The sequence below is a fragment of the Malania oleifera genome, chromosome 9 (genome assembly GCF_029873635.1).
Source record: "Malania oleifera isolate guangnan ecotype guangnan chromosome 9, ASM2987363v1, whole genome shotgun sequence".
Lineage (NCBI taxonomy): Eukaryota > Viridiplantae > Streptophyta > Magnoliopsida > Santalales > Ximeniaceae > Malania > Malania oleifera.
In genome coordinates, this window is record NC_080425.1 from 69,563,487 (window position 1) to 69,582,470 (window position 18,984).

General features: G+C 33.1%; 1 protein-coding gene and 1 non-coding gene across 2 annotated transcripts; both read left to right on the plus strand.

Moving 5' to 3' along the window:
* Positions 1–13,131: 13,131 nt before the first annotated feature.
* Positions 13,132–13,238, plus strand: LOC131165123 (small nucleolar RNA R71). The gene has a single exon (XR_009139445.1). It is a non-coding gene; the product is annotated as a small nucleolar RNA R71 (small nucleolar RNA).
* A 601-nt stretch (positions 13,239–13,839) lies between these two features.
* Positions 13,840–17,872, plus strand: LOC131163493 (classical arabinogalactan protein 7-like). The gene is made up of 2 exons (XM_058120088.1): positions 13,840–13,874; positions 17,524–17,872. Exons 1-2 carry the CDS (start codon positions 13,840–13,842, stop codon positions 17,870–17,872), a joined length of 384 nt encoding a protein of 127 aa, XP_057976071.1.
* The last annotated feature ends 1,112 nt before the right edge of the window (positions 17,873–18,984 follow it).

Here is an 18,984-nt window from a genome sequence, read left to right on the forward strand (position 1 = left end):
GATTCTCCAAATAATTTTTATTTGCAAAATTCTTTGTTGGAGAACATATTTCTCATTTATATATATATTCATCTATAACTTAATTGTGCAAAAAAATTTTGAAGAACAAAACCCTAGGTTCTCTTATATTTTTATTGAAATATATTTTTGGAGAAAATTTCTTATTAGGGTGTAAATATATTTAAGCACTCTTTCTCTACTGAGCATATTTCATATCATATTAGAGTGCGTGTATTCAGAACTTAAACGTTGTACATCTTTTCTTATATTTAGAAGCATTTTATCATGTACAAAAATATTTTTATTGTATCGGTTGGGTTCAACCTGTAATTGAATTAGGAAGTCTCAGCCCCGTAAGTGAGACTGGTTTGGTTCAACCTAAAAATTGAACTGGAGAGTCTCCGCCCTGTAAAGGAGACAAGTTAGACTTAACCTTATAATTGAGCTAGGGTTTACCTCGCCCCGTAAGAAGAGGTTGTACGTAACGGCTTCTACTCTGCCCATTTAAGATAGCAGGGATAGTGGAATCCTTGGAGGTATGCCTAAGGCGGGGACGCAGGCTGGTTTGGCCGAACCTCAATAACAAATTTTTGTGTGTGTGTGTGTGTCTCTCTCTCTCTCTCTCCCTCTCTCTCTCCCTCTCTCTCTATCTATCTTATTTACTTTCTGCACTTTAATTTCTATATGTATATGCTTGTTTATTTATTGTCATATGATTACGCGCCGAAACTGCGTAATTGGGCATCTTAACCCGGGCTTTACGGTTTATATTTTTAATTAAATGTCCAAAATTATCTAATACTTTAATAAAGTGCTAAAATCATCATTCTTGAACTTTATTGCACTATTTATGAAATTTTGGTAATTTTTTGTCGCAGGAAAATTCCCAAGAACCAAAATCGACACCTATTCGTATTTCATGTATAACTTTTCTGTTCAAGCTCCGATTGAGACGATTCAAATTTCTAGAGAAAGAGAAAAGGATTATCTACAATTTTTGTGTTTTTAGCTTTATGAGATATGGGCTCCAGAAGAGTCAGATTTGTGATGAATAGAAAATGAAAAAAATGAAAAAAATATAACAATACGGGTCAACCCTTTTCAAACGGGTCGGGTCGTGGCTTCACGGATCCTAAGGCACCCAATTTCCCCTTTTTATTCCCCTACTTCTTCCCCCTACGTAGGCAGCCCTGTGAGGGCTCTCCTCTCCTCTCCTCTCCTCTCTTCTTCTTCTTCTTCTCTTCTTCTTCTCTTCTCCTGTCCCTTCTCTTTCCCTTAGCTTTTCTCTGTCCTCTCTCTTGTTCATTCTCTTTCTCCCCTGTTTTCCTTAACCTCTTGCAGTCTATCCCTCTCCCTGTTCCTTCTCTGCTGCTCTAGCTTTGCGGACCACCCTAGCACTCCTCAGCCCACCGGAGTACCTCCATCACAGTAAGCCAGCATCTTCTCCACAGCTCCTTGCAGCAGCTTGCTGCCACGCCAACACCAGCGTAGACCCGAGAGCACCAGTAGTAGCTATCAGTAGCAGTAGCACGCCTCGGTCACCTGTGCACAGCTTCAACCCGAAGCTACAGCAGCCTCACTACAACTTCTCCACCCGAGCCTCTTCTGTAGCAGTTCCATATAGCCGCTGCAACCACTGGTTCAGTCAGCCGAGACCAGAACAGAGCCACCAGCGATCTCCACCCTGGGCAACACACCAATACACAACTCCATCCTTGGCTCTGCCACAACAACACCATACCAGATTCCCGAAGCCACTCCTCGGCCAGCCTAAGCCAGGAACTTCTCCAGCCAGTTCCATCTCCACGGCTCTGTTCATCACTCTCTCTTCTTTCTCTCCTTTCCTTGTCTTTTTAAATTGCAATTGAATAATTTTTATTTTATTTCATTTATTAAAGTTATTCTGCATTTAGGATTTGGATATTTGTTACGTAATTTTTTTCTTGAAAGTTTAGTTTTTATTCATTTATCTTGCCCTTGATTAATGTTAGTATTAGCTTTGAAGAATTTAAGTTAATTGTTTTCTATTTATTGTTCTTTGGTCTATCTCTTAAAAAAGAAAAAAAAGAAAAAATCCAAAAAAAAGAAAAAAATGTTTTTGTTTTATAGAATTTAAACTAGTTTTTTTTCTTCCAAAAATTTAATCTTTTTATCGAAGCTCGGTTTAATTAGGGTCGGGTTGATTAAAGTTTGTATTTTTTTTTGGTTGTGTTTCGTTATCATTCAAGCTTAGATTTTTTTTTATGTGCTCGCATTTTGGTTCAAAATTGTGATTTGATTAAAAGTTTGTTTTTTTTTAGTGTGTGTGTGTTTGATTAAGTTATCATTGCGTGTTTTAATTCTGTGTTCAAAGTTGACATTTTTAATTAGTGTGTGTTTGATGTCCTTTAGGTAGATTAGAGTTTCTATTTTTATTGTTTACTTTAATGCCAACTAGGTCTAGGGTTTTAATTCGTGTGTGTTTGTCTAATTTATCAAAAGAAATCCCAACAATTTTGAAAAATCCCGAATCTGAATCGAGTTTAGTGCATTTTAAATTTCGATTGGAAGAACGTAAATTTTGAAATTAAAACGCATTCCCTGAGGAGACGATCTAGCCCTTAGGCTTAATATTATACGACGTAACTCGTATACTTGGGATAGCTTTCGAGCTGCTCATTTTTCGAGTAAGTCATCATAATTATTTACATGCACACATTTGAGTTAAATGAGATATGTCGCACGTGTATGTTAGAATGTATAGCTTCATTATTTTTCATACACGTTATTATACTGAATGGAATATGAAATGTGGTGAATCAAAATGTTTTAATTAGCCGAAAAATTTTTAAAACCTAATTCACCCCCTCCCCCTCTTGAGATCACACCAAAGTCAATAGGTTATTTGATTTTTTTTTTTACTTTTATGTCATAAGTAGATAATTTATTTAGTAAATGAAAAAGAAATATTTATAAGAGGCTAATACAGGGATTTAGAAAGATGACATCAAAGTGGGAATCCCCTTTATAATAGTATAGATATGGAAAAAGTGCACAATATATACTACTTCTATCTATCCTATCGCCTGTATATTTTGATATAAAAAAGGTGAAAAAAGAAATCCTGCGAATTTGAACTTTGTATTTGAATTTGTATAAATTTGGATGAAACATATTGCAAAATTACGTTATTTTTTTTTATAAACATTTACAAATTCGAATTCAAATCGTACAATTCACACTTTCAAAAACTATTTAAGGGGTTTTTTGGTATCATTGTCAAAAATTATGAAAATAAAAATTAAAAATGCAAACTAAAACCAAAAATAAAAATTTAAAGTCAAAAACTAGCAACCTATTTGTTTAAAATTTGTTAAGTTAAAAAAAATAAAATATTAATTGCAAATGCTCATTTTTTATTTAAATGAAATAATATTATAAATGAAAACTAAAACCAAAGACAGAAATTTAAAGTCAAAAATTAGCAACATGTTTAGTTAATATTTGTAAAGTTAAAAAATAAAATATTAATTACTAATGCTCATTTTTTTCTTTAAATCAAATAATATTATAATAATATCATTAAAATAATAAAAGTGTAAATTAATATGAACTAAAAAACTATAAAAAAAAAATAAAATCAAGTTGCCCTAATTATTTTACTAAATCATTATATGTTCAAAAGTTTACTTTATAATAAACAATCTTATTGTACTTGGCAATTTAAAAGTAGTAAAAGAAATTTAGTAATTATTTTTTATTATTTATATTTGTTTAATTTTTTTATATTTTATATTAATTCATAGGATCAATTTACTTTAATTTTAGTTTAAAAGCGAGTATAAAATGAATGATTTAATTGAAAAAATTATTTCTAAACATTAACATTTTCAGTAATAGAATGTCAAAATAATTGAAAATCATGAATTTTGATTTTCAATTTTTTCACAAAAATCAACAATAAAAGTATAAAAAGATAACTTAAAAAAATACATTTTTATAATTTTATTTTTTATTATATATAAATAAAAATAAAAAATAGAAAATAAAAATTATACCAAGAATATTCTAAAATGTTAATGTGTTTATTTTTTTTTTTTTCAATTTTAATGCATACTAGAACCGTACTTTTCTCAGTTTTAGAATTAAAATAGAAAAGGTGCACCAAGGAATTGAATCACAAGAGAGGGCCTTTTATTGCCCTCTTTTGCACGGAAATGTCAACGACTTAAACAAATATGAAATATTTAATAAACATTTTACAAATTTTTCTTGAAATTGTAGGAAAAGGTCAACTTAAACTTATGCATACACACTACAAACCTTCTACATATAAATAGACAAACTAAAACTTTGAACCAAAAATCTTGCGTATATATGTACGTAAGTTCAAATTCAAACATTAAATTGTATACTCTCATACTATTTCTGGTTAGTCAAAATCATGAGTCATAGAAAAGTTAAGTTTACAGGTCGATTAATTAATGAAATAAACAAGCACGCACAAAAAAATATTGATTCCGAAGTCACGTGGTTTGGCCAAATTCCGGTCTACGTCCACGGGAGAGATAAATTAGTGTATGTACTAGGGAAAGTATGGAGGATGAGGAGGATACAATAATCACTCAACTCTTATAGCTCTCTCTGCTGATTCATTACACACACACTAAATTACGAAAAAAATTTCGGCATTCCCTCTGCCTTGCCTTGTGTTGTGTTCTCTTCTCTTTTTTTTTTCATCTCACACACTCACACACACACATACACACACACACACATATATATATAAGGAAGGGGAGGATCAAAAATCAAAATTGATAGGTTGCCTAATTTTTGCATTCTGGACAGTCGGTGCCGACAAGGTTGAAATGGAGTAGCCACCAGTGGCATAAGATTAATACTAGTACCAAGATCACATAAAACTTTACTAAAAAATGAATTTCCAATAGTGCAAGGCAAGGTGAAACTCTCCGGATGTTTAAATTTTTGAGGTAAATTCTTTTGAAGAATAGCACTGCATTCTTCAGTAAGTTTCACCGTTTCAAACTCCTCCAACCCTCTTTTCTTGGAAATGATGTCCTTTAGGAATTTGACATAGTTTGGCATTTGTTCCAAGGCATATACAAAAGGAATGTTTATGTAAATTTTCTTAAAAATATCCAAAAACTTAGAAAATTACTTATCTAATTTTTTTTTTGAAAACGTTAAGGATAAGGAAGTGGCGTAGAAAGAATAGGAGGATTGTAAGGAAATGAAATTGCTGGAGGCATGTCTGTCTCTCTTGATTTAACATCCACAATCTCCTCATCTTCCACTTTATTCTTGCTTTGGCCATTATTTTCAACTGTAGGTGTGGACGTGGTTTCCTTTAATGGTGATCTCTCAATTTCTTTTTCACTCCTAAGTGTGATGACCTTGTATTGTTTCTTTGGATTCACTTCTGTGTTGTTAGGAAAGGTTCCTCTTTAATGGGCATTTATGGTCATGGCCAGTTGTCCAATTTTCATTTCAAGATTCTTCATAGTGGCTCTCATATTACTACAATAAGTTTCAATGTTATCCAACCGTGAATCAGTCTTTTTAAACCTTGTTTTTGTCTCCTCCAAAAATGATACCATGGCATCCTTAAGTGACATCTTCTTCTCGGTTTGTTGACTATCAAGTCCTAGAGGAGGTTGTAGTACATTCTTTATATTTCCATAAGAAAAATTCTCCTGATTTTGAAACCCTGGATGGTAATATTATGGCATAGGATTACCAAGATAGTTGTAATTCTAATTGTTGATGTATTTAACTTGTTCTTGACTCGCTTCATTGCTAGGATTTGTCGTACTTGTAGCTTCCACATATTCTGCACTTTGTGGTATCCTTTTTGTGGTGAAAACTGAAATCTTATGAGAGAAAGAAGTAACTTGAGCTAAAAGGGTAGCAAATGGCTCCAAATCATGAATTCCAGCAACTTTCTTAGCCATAGTTCTTTCAGTTGGCCGTTGATAGTTATTTGAGGTCATGTCTTCAAAAAGACAAGTAGCATCCTTAGCTATGTTGGAATTGTAGGAAAAGGTCAACTTAAACTTACGCATACACACTACAAACCTTCTATATATAAATAGACAAACTAAAACTTTGAACCGAAAATCTTGAGTATATATGTACGTAAGTTCAAATTCAAATGTTAAATTGTATACTCTCATACTCTTTTTGGTTAGTCAAAATCGTGAGCCACAGAAATGTTGAGTTTATAGGTTAATTAATTAATGAAATAAACAAGCACGCACAAAAAAATATTGACACCGAAGTCACGTGGTTTGGCCAAATTCCAGCCTACGTCCACGGCAGGGAGAAATTAGTATATGTACTAGGAAAAATACGGAGGAGGAGGAGGAGGATACAATAATCACTCAACTCTTACAGCTCTCTCTGTCGATTCACTACACACACACTAATTTACAAAAAAATTTCCGGTGTTCCCTCTGCCTTGCCTTTTGTGTGTTGTCTTCTCTTTTTTTTTTTTTTCATCTCACGCACTCACACATATATATAGGGAAGGGGAGGATCAAAAATCAAAATTGATAGGCTGCCTAATTTTTGCATTCTGGACAATCGGTGCCGACAAGGTTGAAACGGAGTAGCCACCATTGGCATAAGATTAATACTAGCACCAAGATCACATAAAACTTTATTAAAAAATGAATTTCCAATAGTGCAAGGCAAGGTGAAACTCTCCGGATCTTTAAATTTTTCAAGTAATTTCTTTTGAAGAATAGCACTGCATTCTTTAGTAAGCTTCACCGTTTCAAACTCCTCCAACCCTCTTTTCTTTGAAATGATGTCCTTCCGGAATTTGACATAGTTTGGCATTTTTTCCAAGGCATATACAAAAGGAATGTTTATGTGAATTTTCTTAAAAATATCCAAAAACTTAGAAAATTACTTATCTAATTTTTGTTTTTGAAAACGTCAAGGATAAGGAAGTGGAGTAGAAATAATAGGAGGAATGTCAGGAAATGAAATTGCTGGAGGCATGTTTGTCTCTCTTGGTTTATCATCCACAATCTCCTCATCTTCCACTTTATTCTTGCTTTGACCATTATTTTCAACTGCAGGTGTGGACGTGGTTTCCTTTGATGGTGATCTCTCAATTTCTTTTTCACTCCTAAGTGTGATGACCTTGCATTGTTTCTTTGGATTCACTTATGTGTTGTTAGGAAAGGCTCCTCTTTAATGGGCGTTTATGGCCATGGCCAGTTGTCTAATTTTCATTTCAAGATGCTTCATAGTGGCTCTCATATTACTACAATGAGTCTCAATGTTATCCAACCGTGAATCAGTCTTTTTAAACCTTGCTTTTGTCACCTCAACAAATGATACCATGGCATCCTCAAGTGACATCTTCTTCTCTTCTTGTTGGTTATCAAGTCCTAGAGGGGGTTGTAGTACATTCTTTATATTTCCATAAGGAAAATTCTCATGATTTTGAAGCCCTGGATGGTAATATTGTGGCGTAGGATTACCACGATAGTTGTAGTTCTTATTGTTGATGTATTTAACTTGTTCTTGACTCGCTTCATTGCTAGGATTTGTCCTACTTGTAGGTTCCACATATTCTGCGCTTTGTGGTATCCTTTTTGTAGTCAAAATGGAAATCTTATGAGATAGAGAAGTAACTTGAGCTGAAAGCGCAGCAAATGGCTCCAAATCGTAAATTCCAGCAACTTTCTTAGACATAGCTCTTTCATTTGGCCATTGATAGTTAGTTGAGGTCATTTCTTCAGAAAGACAAGTAGCATCCTTAGCTATGTTGGAATTGTAGGAAAAGGTCAACTTAAACTTACGCATACACACTACAAACCTTCTATATATAAATAGACAAACTAAAACTTTGAACCAAAAATCTTGCGTATATATGTACGTATGTTCAAATTCAAATGTTAAATTGTATACTTTCATACTGTTTTCGATTAGTCAAAATCGTGGGCCATAGAAATATTGAGTTTACTGGTAGATTAATTAATGAAATAAACAAGCACGCAAAAAAAAATATTGACACCGAACTCACATGGTTTGGCCAAATTCCAGCCTACGTCCACGGGAGAGAGAAATTAGTATATGTACTAGGAAAAATATGGAAGAGCAGGAGGATACAATAATCACTCAACTCTTACAGCTCTCTCTGCCGATTCACTACACACACACTAATTTACAAAAAAATTTCGGGTGTTCCCTCTGCCTTGCCTTGTGTTGTGTAGTCTTTTTTTTTTTTTTTTTCTTCTCACACACTCACACATATATATGGGGAAGGGGAGGATCAAAAATCAAAATTGATAGGCTGCCTAATTTTTGCATTTTGGACAGTCGATGCTGACAAGGTTGAAACAGAGTAGCCACCAGTGGCATAAGATTAATACTAGCACCAAGATCACATAAAACTTTATTAAAAAATGAATTTCCAATAGTGCAAGGCAAGGTGAAACTCTCCGGATTTTAAATTTTTGAGGTAATTTCTTTTGAAGAATAGCACTGCATTCTTCACTAAGCTTCACCGTTTCAAACTCCTCAAACCCTCTTTTCATGGAAATGATGTCCTCAGGAATTTGACATAGTTTGGCATTTGTTCCAAGGCATATACAAAAGGAATGTTTACGTGAATTTTCTTTAAAATATCCAAAAACTTAGAAAACTTATCTAATTTTTTTTTTTTTTTGAAAACGTTGAGGATAAGGTAGTGGAGTAGAAAGAATAGGAGGATTGTCAGGAAATGAAATTGCTGGAGGCATGCCTGTCTCTCTTGGTTTATCATCCACAATCTCCCCATATTCCACTTTATTCTTGCTTTGGCCATTATTTTCAACTGTAGGTGTGGACGTGGTTTCCTTTGATGGTGATCTCTCAATTTCTTTTTCACTCCTAAGTGTGATGACCTTGCATTGTTTGTTTGGATTCACTTATGTGTTGTTAGGAAAGGTTCCTCTTTAATGGGCATTTATGGTCATGGCCAGTTGTCCAATTTTCATTTCAAGATTTTTCATAGTGGCTCTCATATTACTACAATGAGTCTCAATGTTATCCAACCGTGAATCAGTCCTTTTAAACCTTGCTTTTGTCTCCTCAAAAAATGAGACCATGGCATCCTCAAGTGACATCTTCTTCTCGCTTTGACTATCAAGTCCTAGAGGAGGTTGTAGTGCATTCTTTATATTTCCATAAGACAAATTCTCCTGATTTTGAAGCCCTAGATGGTAATATTGTGGCATAGGATTACCACGATAGTTTTAGTTCTTATTGTTGATGTATTTAACTTGTTCTTGACTCGCTTCATTGCTAGGATTTGTCTTACTTGTAGCTGCCACATATTCTGCACTTTGTGATTTCCTTTTTGTGGTGAAAACTGAAATCTTATGAGATAGAGAAGTAACTTGAGCTGAAAGGGCAGCAAATGGCTCCAAATCATGAATTCCAGCAACTTTCTTAGCCATAGTTCTTTCATTTGGCCATTGATAGTTATTTGAGGTCATTTCTTCAAAAAGACAAGTAGCATCCTTAGCTATGTTGGAATTGTAGGAAAAGGTCAACTTAAACTTACGCATACACACTACAAACTTCTATATATAAATAGACAAACTAAAACTTTGAACCAAAATTCTTGCGTATATATGTACGTAAGTTCAAATTCAGATGTTAAATTGTATACTCTCATACTGTTTTTGGTTAGTCAAAATCGCGAGCCATACAAATGTTTAGTTTACAGGCCGATTAATTAATGAAACAAACAAGCACGCACAAAAAAATATTGACACTGAAGTCACGTGGTTTGGCCAAATTCCGGCCTACGACCACGGGAGAGAGAAATTAGAATATGTACAAGGAAAAATATGGAGGAGGTGGAGGATACAATAATCACTCAACTGTTAGAGCTCTCTCTGCCGATTCACTACACACACATTAATTTACAAAAAAAAATTTTGTGTTCCCTCTGCCTTGCCTTGTGTTGTGTTGTCTTCTCTTTTTTTTTTTCGTTTTTCATCTCACACACTCACACATATATATAGGGAAGGGGAGGATAAAAAATCAAAATTGATAAGTTGCCTAATTTTTACATTCTGGAAAGTCAGTGCCGACAAGGTTGAAACGGAGTAGCCACCAGTGGCATAAGATTAATACTAGCACGAAGAACACATAAAACTTTATTAAAAAATGAATTTGCGATAGTGCAAGGCAAGGTGAAACTCTCCGGATCTTTAAATTTTTCAAGTAATTTCTTTTGAAGAATAGCACTACATGCTTCAGTAAGCTTCACCATTTCAAACTCCTCCAACCCTCTTTTCTTGGAAATGATATCCTTCAGGAATTTGACATAGTTTGGCATTTGTTCCAAGGCATATACAAAAGGAATGTTTACGTGAATTTTCTTTAAAATATCCAAAAACTTAGAAAATTACTTATCTAATTTTTGTTTTTGAAACCGTTGAGGATAAGGAAGTGGAGTAGAAAGAATAGGAGGATTGTCAGGAAATGAAATTGCTTGAGGCATGTTTGTCTCTCTTGGTTTATCATCCACAATCTCCTCATCTTCCACATTATTCTTGCTTTCGCCATTATTTTCAACTGTAGGTGTGGACGTGGTTTCCTTTGATGGTGATCTCTCAATTTCTTTTTCACTCCTAAGTGTGATGACCTTGCATTGTTTCTTTGGATTCACTTCTGTGTTGTTAGGAAAGGTTCCTCTTTAATGGGCATTTATGGTCATGGCCAGTTGTCCAATTTTCATTTCAAGATTCTTCATAGTGGCTCTCATATTACTACTATGAGTCTCAATGTTATCCAACCGTGAATTAGTCTTTTTAAACCTTGCTTTTGTCTCCTCAAAAAATGATACCATGGCATCCTCAAGTGACATCTTCTTCTCGGTTTGTTGACTATCAAGTCCTAGAGGAGGTTGTAGTACATTCTTTATATTTCCATAAGACAAATTCTCATGATTTTGAAGCCCTGGATGGTAATATTGTGGCATAGGATTACCACGATAGTTGTAGTTCTAATTGTTGATGTATTTAACTTGTTCTTGACTCTTTTCATTGCTAGGATTTGTCCTACTTGTAGCTACCACATATTCTGCACTTTGTGGTATCCTTTTTGTGGTGAAAATTGAAATCTTATGAGATAGAGAAGTAACTTGAGCTAAAAGGGTAGCAAATGGCTTCAAATCATGAATTCCAGCAACTTTCTTAGCCATAGTTCTTTCAGTTGGCCATTGATAGTTATTTGAGGTCATTTCTTCAAAAAGACAAGTAGCATTCTTAGCTATGTTGGAATTGTAGGAAAAGGTCAACTTAAACTTATGCATACACACTACAAACCTTCTATATATAAATAGACAAACTAAAACTTTGAACCAAAAATCTTGCGTATATATGTACGTAAGTTCAAATTCAAATGTTAAATTGTATACTCTCATACTCTTTTTGGTTAGTCAAAATCGTGAGCCACAGAAATGTTGAGTTTATAGGTCGATTAATTAATGAAATAAACAAGCACGCACAAAAAAATATTGACACCGAAGTCACATGGTTTGGCCAAATTCCAGCCTACATCCACGGGAGGGAGAAATTAGTATATGTACTAGGAAAAATACGGAGGAGGAGGAGGATACAATAATCACTCAACTCTTACAGCTCTCTCTGCCGATTCACTACACACACACTAATTTAAAAAAAAAAATTCCGGTGTTCCCTCTGCCTTGCCTTGTGCTGTGTTGTCTTCTTTTTTTTTTTTTTCTTCTCACACACTCACACATATATATAGGGAAGGGGAGGATCAAAAATCAAAATTGATAGGCTGCCTAATTTTTGCATTCTGGACAGTCGGTGCCGACAAGGTTGAAACAGAGTAGCCACCAGTGGCATAAGATTAATACTAGCACCAAGATCACATAAAACTTTATTAAAAAATGAATTTCCAATAGTGCAAGGCAAGGTGAAACTCTCCGGATCTTTAAATTTTTCAAGTAATTTCTTTTGAAGAATAGCACTGCATTCTTCAGTAAGCTTCACCGTTTTAACCTCCTCCAACCCTCTTTTCTTGGAAATGATGTCCTTTAGGAATTTGACATAGTTTGGCATTTGTTCCAAGGAATATATAAAAGGAATGTTTATGTGAATTTTCTTAAATATATCCAAAAACTTAGAAAATTACTTATCTAATTTTTGTTTTTGAAAACGTTGAGGATAAGGAAGTGGAGTAGAAATAATAGGAGGATTGTTAGGAAATGAAATTGCTGGAGGCTTGTTTTCTCTCTTGGTTTATCATCCACAATCTCCTCATCTTCCACTTTATTCTTGCTTTGGCCATTATTTTCAACTGTAGGTGTGGACGTGGTTCCCTTTGATGGTGATCTCTCAATTTCTCTTTCACTCCTAAGTGTGATGACCTTGCATTGTTTCTTTGGATTCACTTCCATGTTGTTAGGAAAGGTTCCTCTTTAATGGGCACTTATGGTCATGGCCAGTTGTCCATATTTCATTTCAAGATTCTTCATAATGGCTCTCATATTACTACAATGAGTCTCAATGTTATCCAACCGTGAATCAGCCTTTTTAAACCTTGCTTTTGTCTCCTCAACAAATGATACCATGGCATCCTCAAGTGACATCTTCTTCTCGCTTTGTTGACTATCAAATCCTAATAGAGGTTGTAGTACATTCTTTATATTTCCATAAGACAAATTCTCGTGATTTTGAAGCCCTGGATGGTAATATTGTGGCATAGGATTACCACGATTGTTGTAGTTCTAATTGTTGATGTATTTAACTTGTTCTTGACTTGCTTCATTGCTAGGATTTGTCCTACTTGTAGGTGCCACATATTCTGCACTGTGGTATCCTTTTTGTGGTCAAAACGGAAATCTTATGAGATAGAGAAGTAACTTGAGCTGAAAGGGCATCAAATGGCTCCAAATCATGAATTCCAACAACTTTCTTAGCCATAGTTCTTTCAGTTGGCCATTGATTGTTATTTGAGGTCATTCCTTCCAAAATACAAGTAGCATCCTTAGCTATCTTTGGCATCAAAGTTCCCCTAGATGCAGCATCAACTAAAGTCCGAGTTTGTCCATTTAACTTATTATAGAACATTTGAATTTGCAAGCAATCCTGCAATCCATGTTATAGGCAACGTCGAATCAAATTTTTATACCTTTCCCATGCTTCATAGAGTGATTCAAAATCATTTTTCTTGAATTGACCAATTTCACTCCTGAGTTGGGCTGTTTTTGCAAGTGGATAGAATTTAGCCAGAAACCTTTCTGCCATGTCCTGCCATCTAGTGATACTTCCCGGTTGTAGAGATTATAGTCAACCTCTTGCCTTGTCCTTCAAAGGAAAAGGGATCAATTTCAGTCTAATGGTGTCTTCAGTAAGACCATTGATCTTTACAGTATCGCAAATCTCCAAAAACATCACCAAATGAATATTGGGATCATCAAGTGGTGATCCACTAAATTGGGCTTATTGCACCATGCTGATCAAGGCGGGTTTGAGCTCAAAGTTTTTGGCATTAATGGTCAGACGTCTTATACCCGAGTGGTTGTCATTCACAACTGGCCGTACATAATCCTTGAAGGCGTGTGGCTGCACATTCGCTTGTCCGTTATCCATGGCTAGTACCTTCTTCTTTCTTAGTGCTTTGAGAGTTCTTTCAATCTCTAGATCAAAACGAGTAATGTCACGGGTTCTAGCACGGCGCATCCAACATCAAAAGCACCCTTGAAAAAAAAAGATAAATAAATAAATAAAAAATATAAATTAAAACCAAGATTACTTTTTATCGATATTGGCAAAAATAAGAAGAAATCAATCCCCGACAATGGCGCCAAAAACTTTATCGGTTCAAAACTACAAGTACACAGTATCATAGTTTTATAGTAAAGTGACACTACAAAAAATAAGGTTATTAGTGAAGGATCAAAACTATTAGTAACGAATTTGTGAGTATTAGTGACGGTTCTAAATTAGTTGCTATATCCGCCGTTATTACTAATTATTAGTGACAAATATTGAAACCGTCACTAATAATTTCGTATTACTGACGAATTAAAACTGTCACTAAAACCCCAATACCATGACTATAAATTCTATATTGGCACAGTACAAATTCGTCACTAATAGTAGGGTATTAGTGATGAATTTCAAAACCATCACTAATATTTTAGTATTAGTAAAGGATAAAAACCGTCACTAATACGTGTGAGCCTTTAGTGAATGATCATAATTCGTCACTAATAGTGTAGTATTAGTGACGGTTTTAAAGTCATCACTAATAGTGTAGTATTACTGAAGGATCAAAACTGTGACTAATACTTATTTGCCTTTAGTGAAGGATTATAATTCATCACTAATAGTTGGGCTTTAGTGAAGAATAAAAAACCCTCACTAATACTTGGCCTTTAGTGAAGGGTTAATATTCACCATTAATAGTATAGTATTAGTGACGGTTTTAATCCTTTACTAATATCTATAGAAATCGTCACTAATTAACTAGAAATTAATATTTTTTTAAAATCATTAATTCCTATGAAAATCCGTAACTACATTTTTGCATAGACAACATTAAACCATAATTATTAAAAAGATTCATAAATTATTAAAAATTAAAATTCAAAATCATATACACTATACAAATTCTAAATGTTTTATACATGAATCTCATATGTTCAGGTAAAAAAACATACAAAAAAAAAAAAAAATCAAAAGCTGCATCCTTCTGTAGTGCATGGGATTGTGTTAATGGTGTGACAACTACAAACCCTACAAATTAAGAATTATAAAAAAAAAAATTAGTATACGATTTTTGACCATATGCTTACTATAAGTATCAATGATTCGATAGAAAAATATTTGGACATTCAGACAAAGTAAAAAAAAAAACTGATACTATTTTAAATTGCTAAGTTTTATCAGTTTTGAGAATTTTGGCACCATTTCCCCTGTAAATAGGACATTTTTCATAGAGATATGTTTGAAATCTGAGTGTTTACACAAACAATTCACAATAATTCAACCAGTCATTAATGAATTTTATGAGTGCACAAAATCTTCATATAATTAGTATTAAATAATGTAATGTGTTTATGCATCTTACAAATAATCTATATTAGACTATAGTTCTATGGTATATAGCTTTGATTATTTTGGGAGAAATTTAATAAATTTTTGGTAATATGACGTCTGTAAATAGAACATTTCCCAAACCTGCAAGTCACAAAAGCATGCAATTCAGAAGATTTTTGTATCATACAGATGCTCAATGTGCTCAAGACAACCTAATGACTTAAAAATAAAGACAATGATATGCATGCAAGTCCATAAGATTTGATTTTCTAAAATTATAGAAGTTTTGATTTTCATTTCCCTAATTGCGTCTTAAGTTAGGACTTTAATGTTGTTAGATCTTCAGTTAAGGAGTTGGGAGGCTCTTGTAGTACTTGTAGTCTAGTGTTTGGAAGATTTATTCAGGAGGAGGTTGAGAAAGCATTGGAATTTAACAATTTTTTGGCAATGTGCCATCTGTAAATAGAACATTTTCAAACCTACAAGTCACAAAAGTTCTTTCTAAGTTTAGCTAAACCAGCAGCAATAGTACACAACCTAGGGTTTGTCTATGTCTATGCATGTATGATATTGTAGAAAAGCTAAATCAAGTCCTAACAGTACAAGCAATACAGTTCTAGTATCTCGCACCAATTCAAAATTCAAAAATTTGACCTGAAAAGGAGTTCATATATGTATATAGAAGGGCATGCGAGAATCCTAGATTCACTACCTGTATGCAATACAAAAAACTGCATGAGCCATGTAGATGACATTTATACTACCAGTGTTAAGTGAATCTAGTATATTCACAACCCGACATAATTCAACATATATATGAATAGAATCAAACAAGCAAGTATTTCCTTTCAATTATGCAACATTATATAAAGGATTTTCACTCATCCTTTCAAAAATAGTTTTAGAAAAATCATTTCTGATTTCATTTTTGAGAAAGTTTTAACAAAATTTTGGTAGCATGCCAATTGTAGTTTGAAATTTTTCCCAAAAAAAAAAATTTATTTGAAAAGGAGTTCATATATATATAGAAGAGCGTATGAGAATCCTAGATTCACTACCAGCATGTAATACATAAATCTGCATCACCCATGCAAATGACATTTATGCAACCAGTGTCAAGTCAATCTAGTATATTCACAACCTGACACAATTCAGCATATATATATGAATAGAATCAAACAAGCAAATATTCCTTTTCAAGCATGTAACATTCTATAAAGGATTTTCACTTATCCTTTCAAAAACGGTTTTAGCAAAATCATTTCTGATTTCATTTGTGGGAACAATTTCTCAAAAAAATTTGACGTGAAAAGGAGTTCATATATATACATACATATATATATATAATATATATAAGGGCATGCGAGAATCCTAAATTCACTACTAGAATGTAATGCACAAATCTGTATCAATCATGCAAATGACATTTATACTACAAGTGTCAAGTCAATCTAGTATATTCACAACTAGACACAACTCAGCGTATATATGAATAGAGTCAAACAAGCAAGTATTTCCTTTCAAGCATGCAACATTCTATAAAGGATTTTCATTCATCCTTTCAAAAACAGTTTTAGTAAAATCATTTCTGATTTCATTTTTAAGAAAGTTTTAGCAAAATTCAGCATATATATTAATAGAATCAAACAAGCACACACGTGCACATTTTTAGAATGTATATTACCTGATGACAGGGCATGTGTACAACACCTTGAGATTCAACCTAAAATACAAAATCCCAACTCCCAAGACTAGTGCATTACAAGATGAGGCTTCGCATTTATACAGAAGGCGCGCTTATTTTGTGTCTTTAATTAAGGCATATGCTTTTTGGGTGTGTGACTCTCAAGTTAGATTTGGTTAGAAAATTTAACTCCATGATTATTGTAGACACCCATTTTTGCCCAGGGCCCAATACATTATTATTATTATTATTATTATTATTATTATTATTATTAGTACTGTTACTTTATTATTATTATTATTATTATTATTATTATTATTATTATTATTATTATTTTTATTATTGTTATTTATATTATTCTTACTATTATTTTCACTATTATTATTATTATTATTATTTTCCTACATTATTATTATTACTTTATTATTATTACTATTATTTTTCTATTATTATTATTATTATTATTAATTATTACTTTTAATATTAGTATTATTACTTTATTTACTAATTATTATTATTTTTATTATCATTATTACTGTATCTATTATTACCATAAAAATATAAAAAGAATAAAAAGAAAAAGGAAAAGAAAAGTAGGATTTTTAGGGTTGTGTTTTTATAAATAGGAGGCCAAAGCACACAGCACAGTAAAGGGGGGAGGAGGGGGGCGCAGTACAGGGAGATTAAAAAAAAAACAAATTGTCTGTTTCTTCTTCTTCTTCCTCTTCTCTTTCTTCTTCTTCTTCTTCTCGGAAGCCTCCTTGCAGAAACCATCTTCAACCTCACTGCCAGCATCCTTGCTCTTGTTGCCTCTTCGCCCCCTCCACCTCCGGCCACCACCTTGCAGCCGCCTCCATTCCTCCCAGCCGGCTGCCTCCTGCAACACCCAGCTTTAGTATCAGACCCAAACACCACAGCACCTCCTTCCCTGGCGTCTTCTTGGCAGACTGCGACCCAGCGTTTCTGCCCTCCTCTGCTACTGTCGTCGCCGGCCAAGCCTACAGCAGCGGCCCAGCTCTCCGATCATCTACCCCGGCAGCCTCCAGTCTTCCTCGGCTCCACTGCTGCTACACCAGCCCCCCAGGACCTCCGACCACCATCATAGCCCAGCTCCGGCAAAACCATCACAACACAGCTCCTCCTCAACCAGAAGGTATATATTTTTATGATTATTATATGCATCTCATGTATGTCTTATTTTCTAGTCAGTATGCATATATTGATATTGTGATTGTTAATATTAGTATTGTTAATATTATTTTCTAATTATTTTATTCTTTTTGGGTGCAGGATTTCTGCTCATATTTAAATTTTTATTGTTTTTGTTTAATAATATTTAATACTAATTGTTTTATTCTTTTTTGGGTGCAGGATTTTTGCTCATATTTAAATTTTTATTGTTTTTGTTTAATAATATTTTATGCTAATTGATTTATGCTTTTTTTGGGTGCAGAATTTTTGTTCACATTTAAATTTTTATTATTTTTATTTATGCATATTAAATACTAATTGATTTATTCTTCTTGGGTGCAGAATTTTTGTTCATATTTAAATCTTTATTGTTTTTGTTTATGCATATTAAATACTAATTGATTTATTTTTCTTGGGTGTAGAATTTTTGTTCATATTAGATATTTGCTTGATATTTAAATATTATTATTGAATTTATAGCTCTTTAGGGTATGTTGTAATATTGTTGTTTATTGATATTTTTGTCATGTATATATTTAGGTAATACGGTGGTATATTATTTCATATTAATTTTATTATTATGATTTATTAGGTTATAAGGTTGTTATGCATATATGATTTAGGTACCTTAGGGTTTATGATATTGTTTCTATTATCATGTATATGCTATAATTCATTATTTTGTATTATACGTAATATAATGGTCTACCATGTAATATTGTATTCTTATCATGTTAACTGTTTAGAATTATATATCGAATTTGATTTGATTTATTACTATAAGTTTAGAAGTTATCATACTGATTGTTTGCATATTAGTAATAGTTTGAATAAGTTTCCATAAGTTCATTATTTGCTTCCCTTTAATTTGATTTGTTTTATTAATTGGTTGCTTATATACGCGTGTATTGTATCTTTAATGAGGTATCAATATTAAGGTAAAAAAAATATGTATATTACTATTACCATAAATATTGTTATTATTCCTAGCATTACTTATTATTATCCTTATCATTTATTACTTAC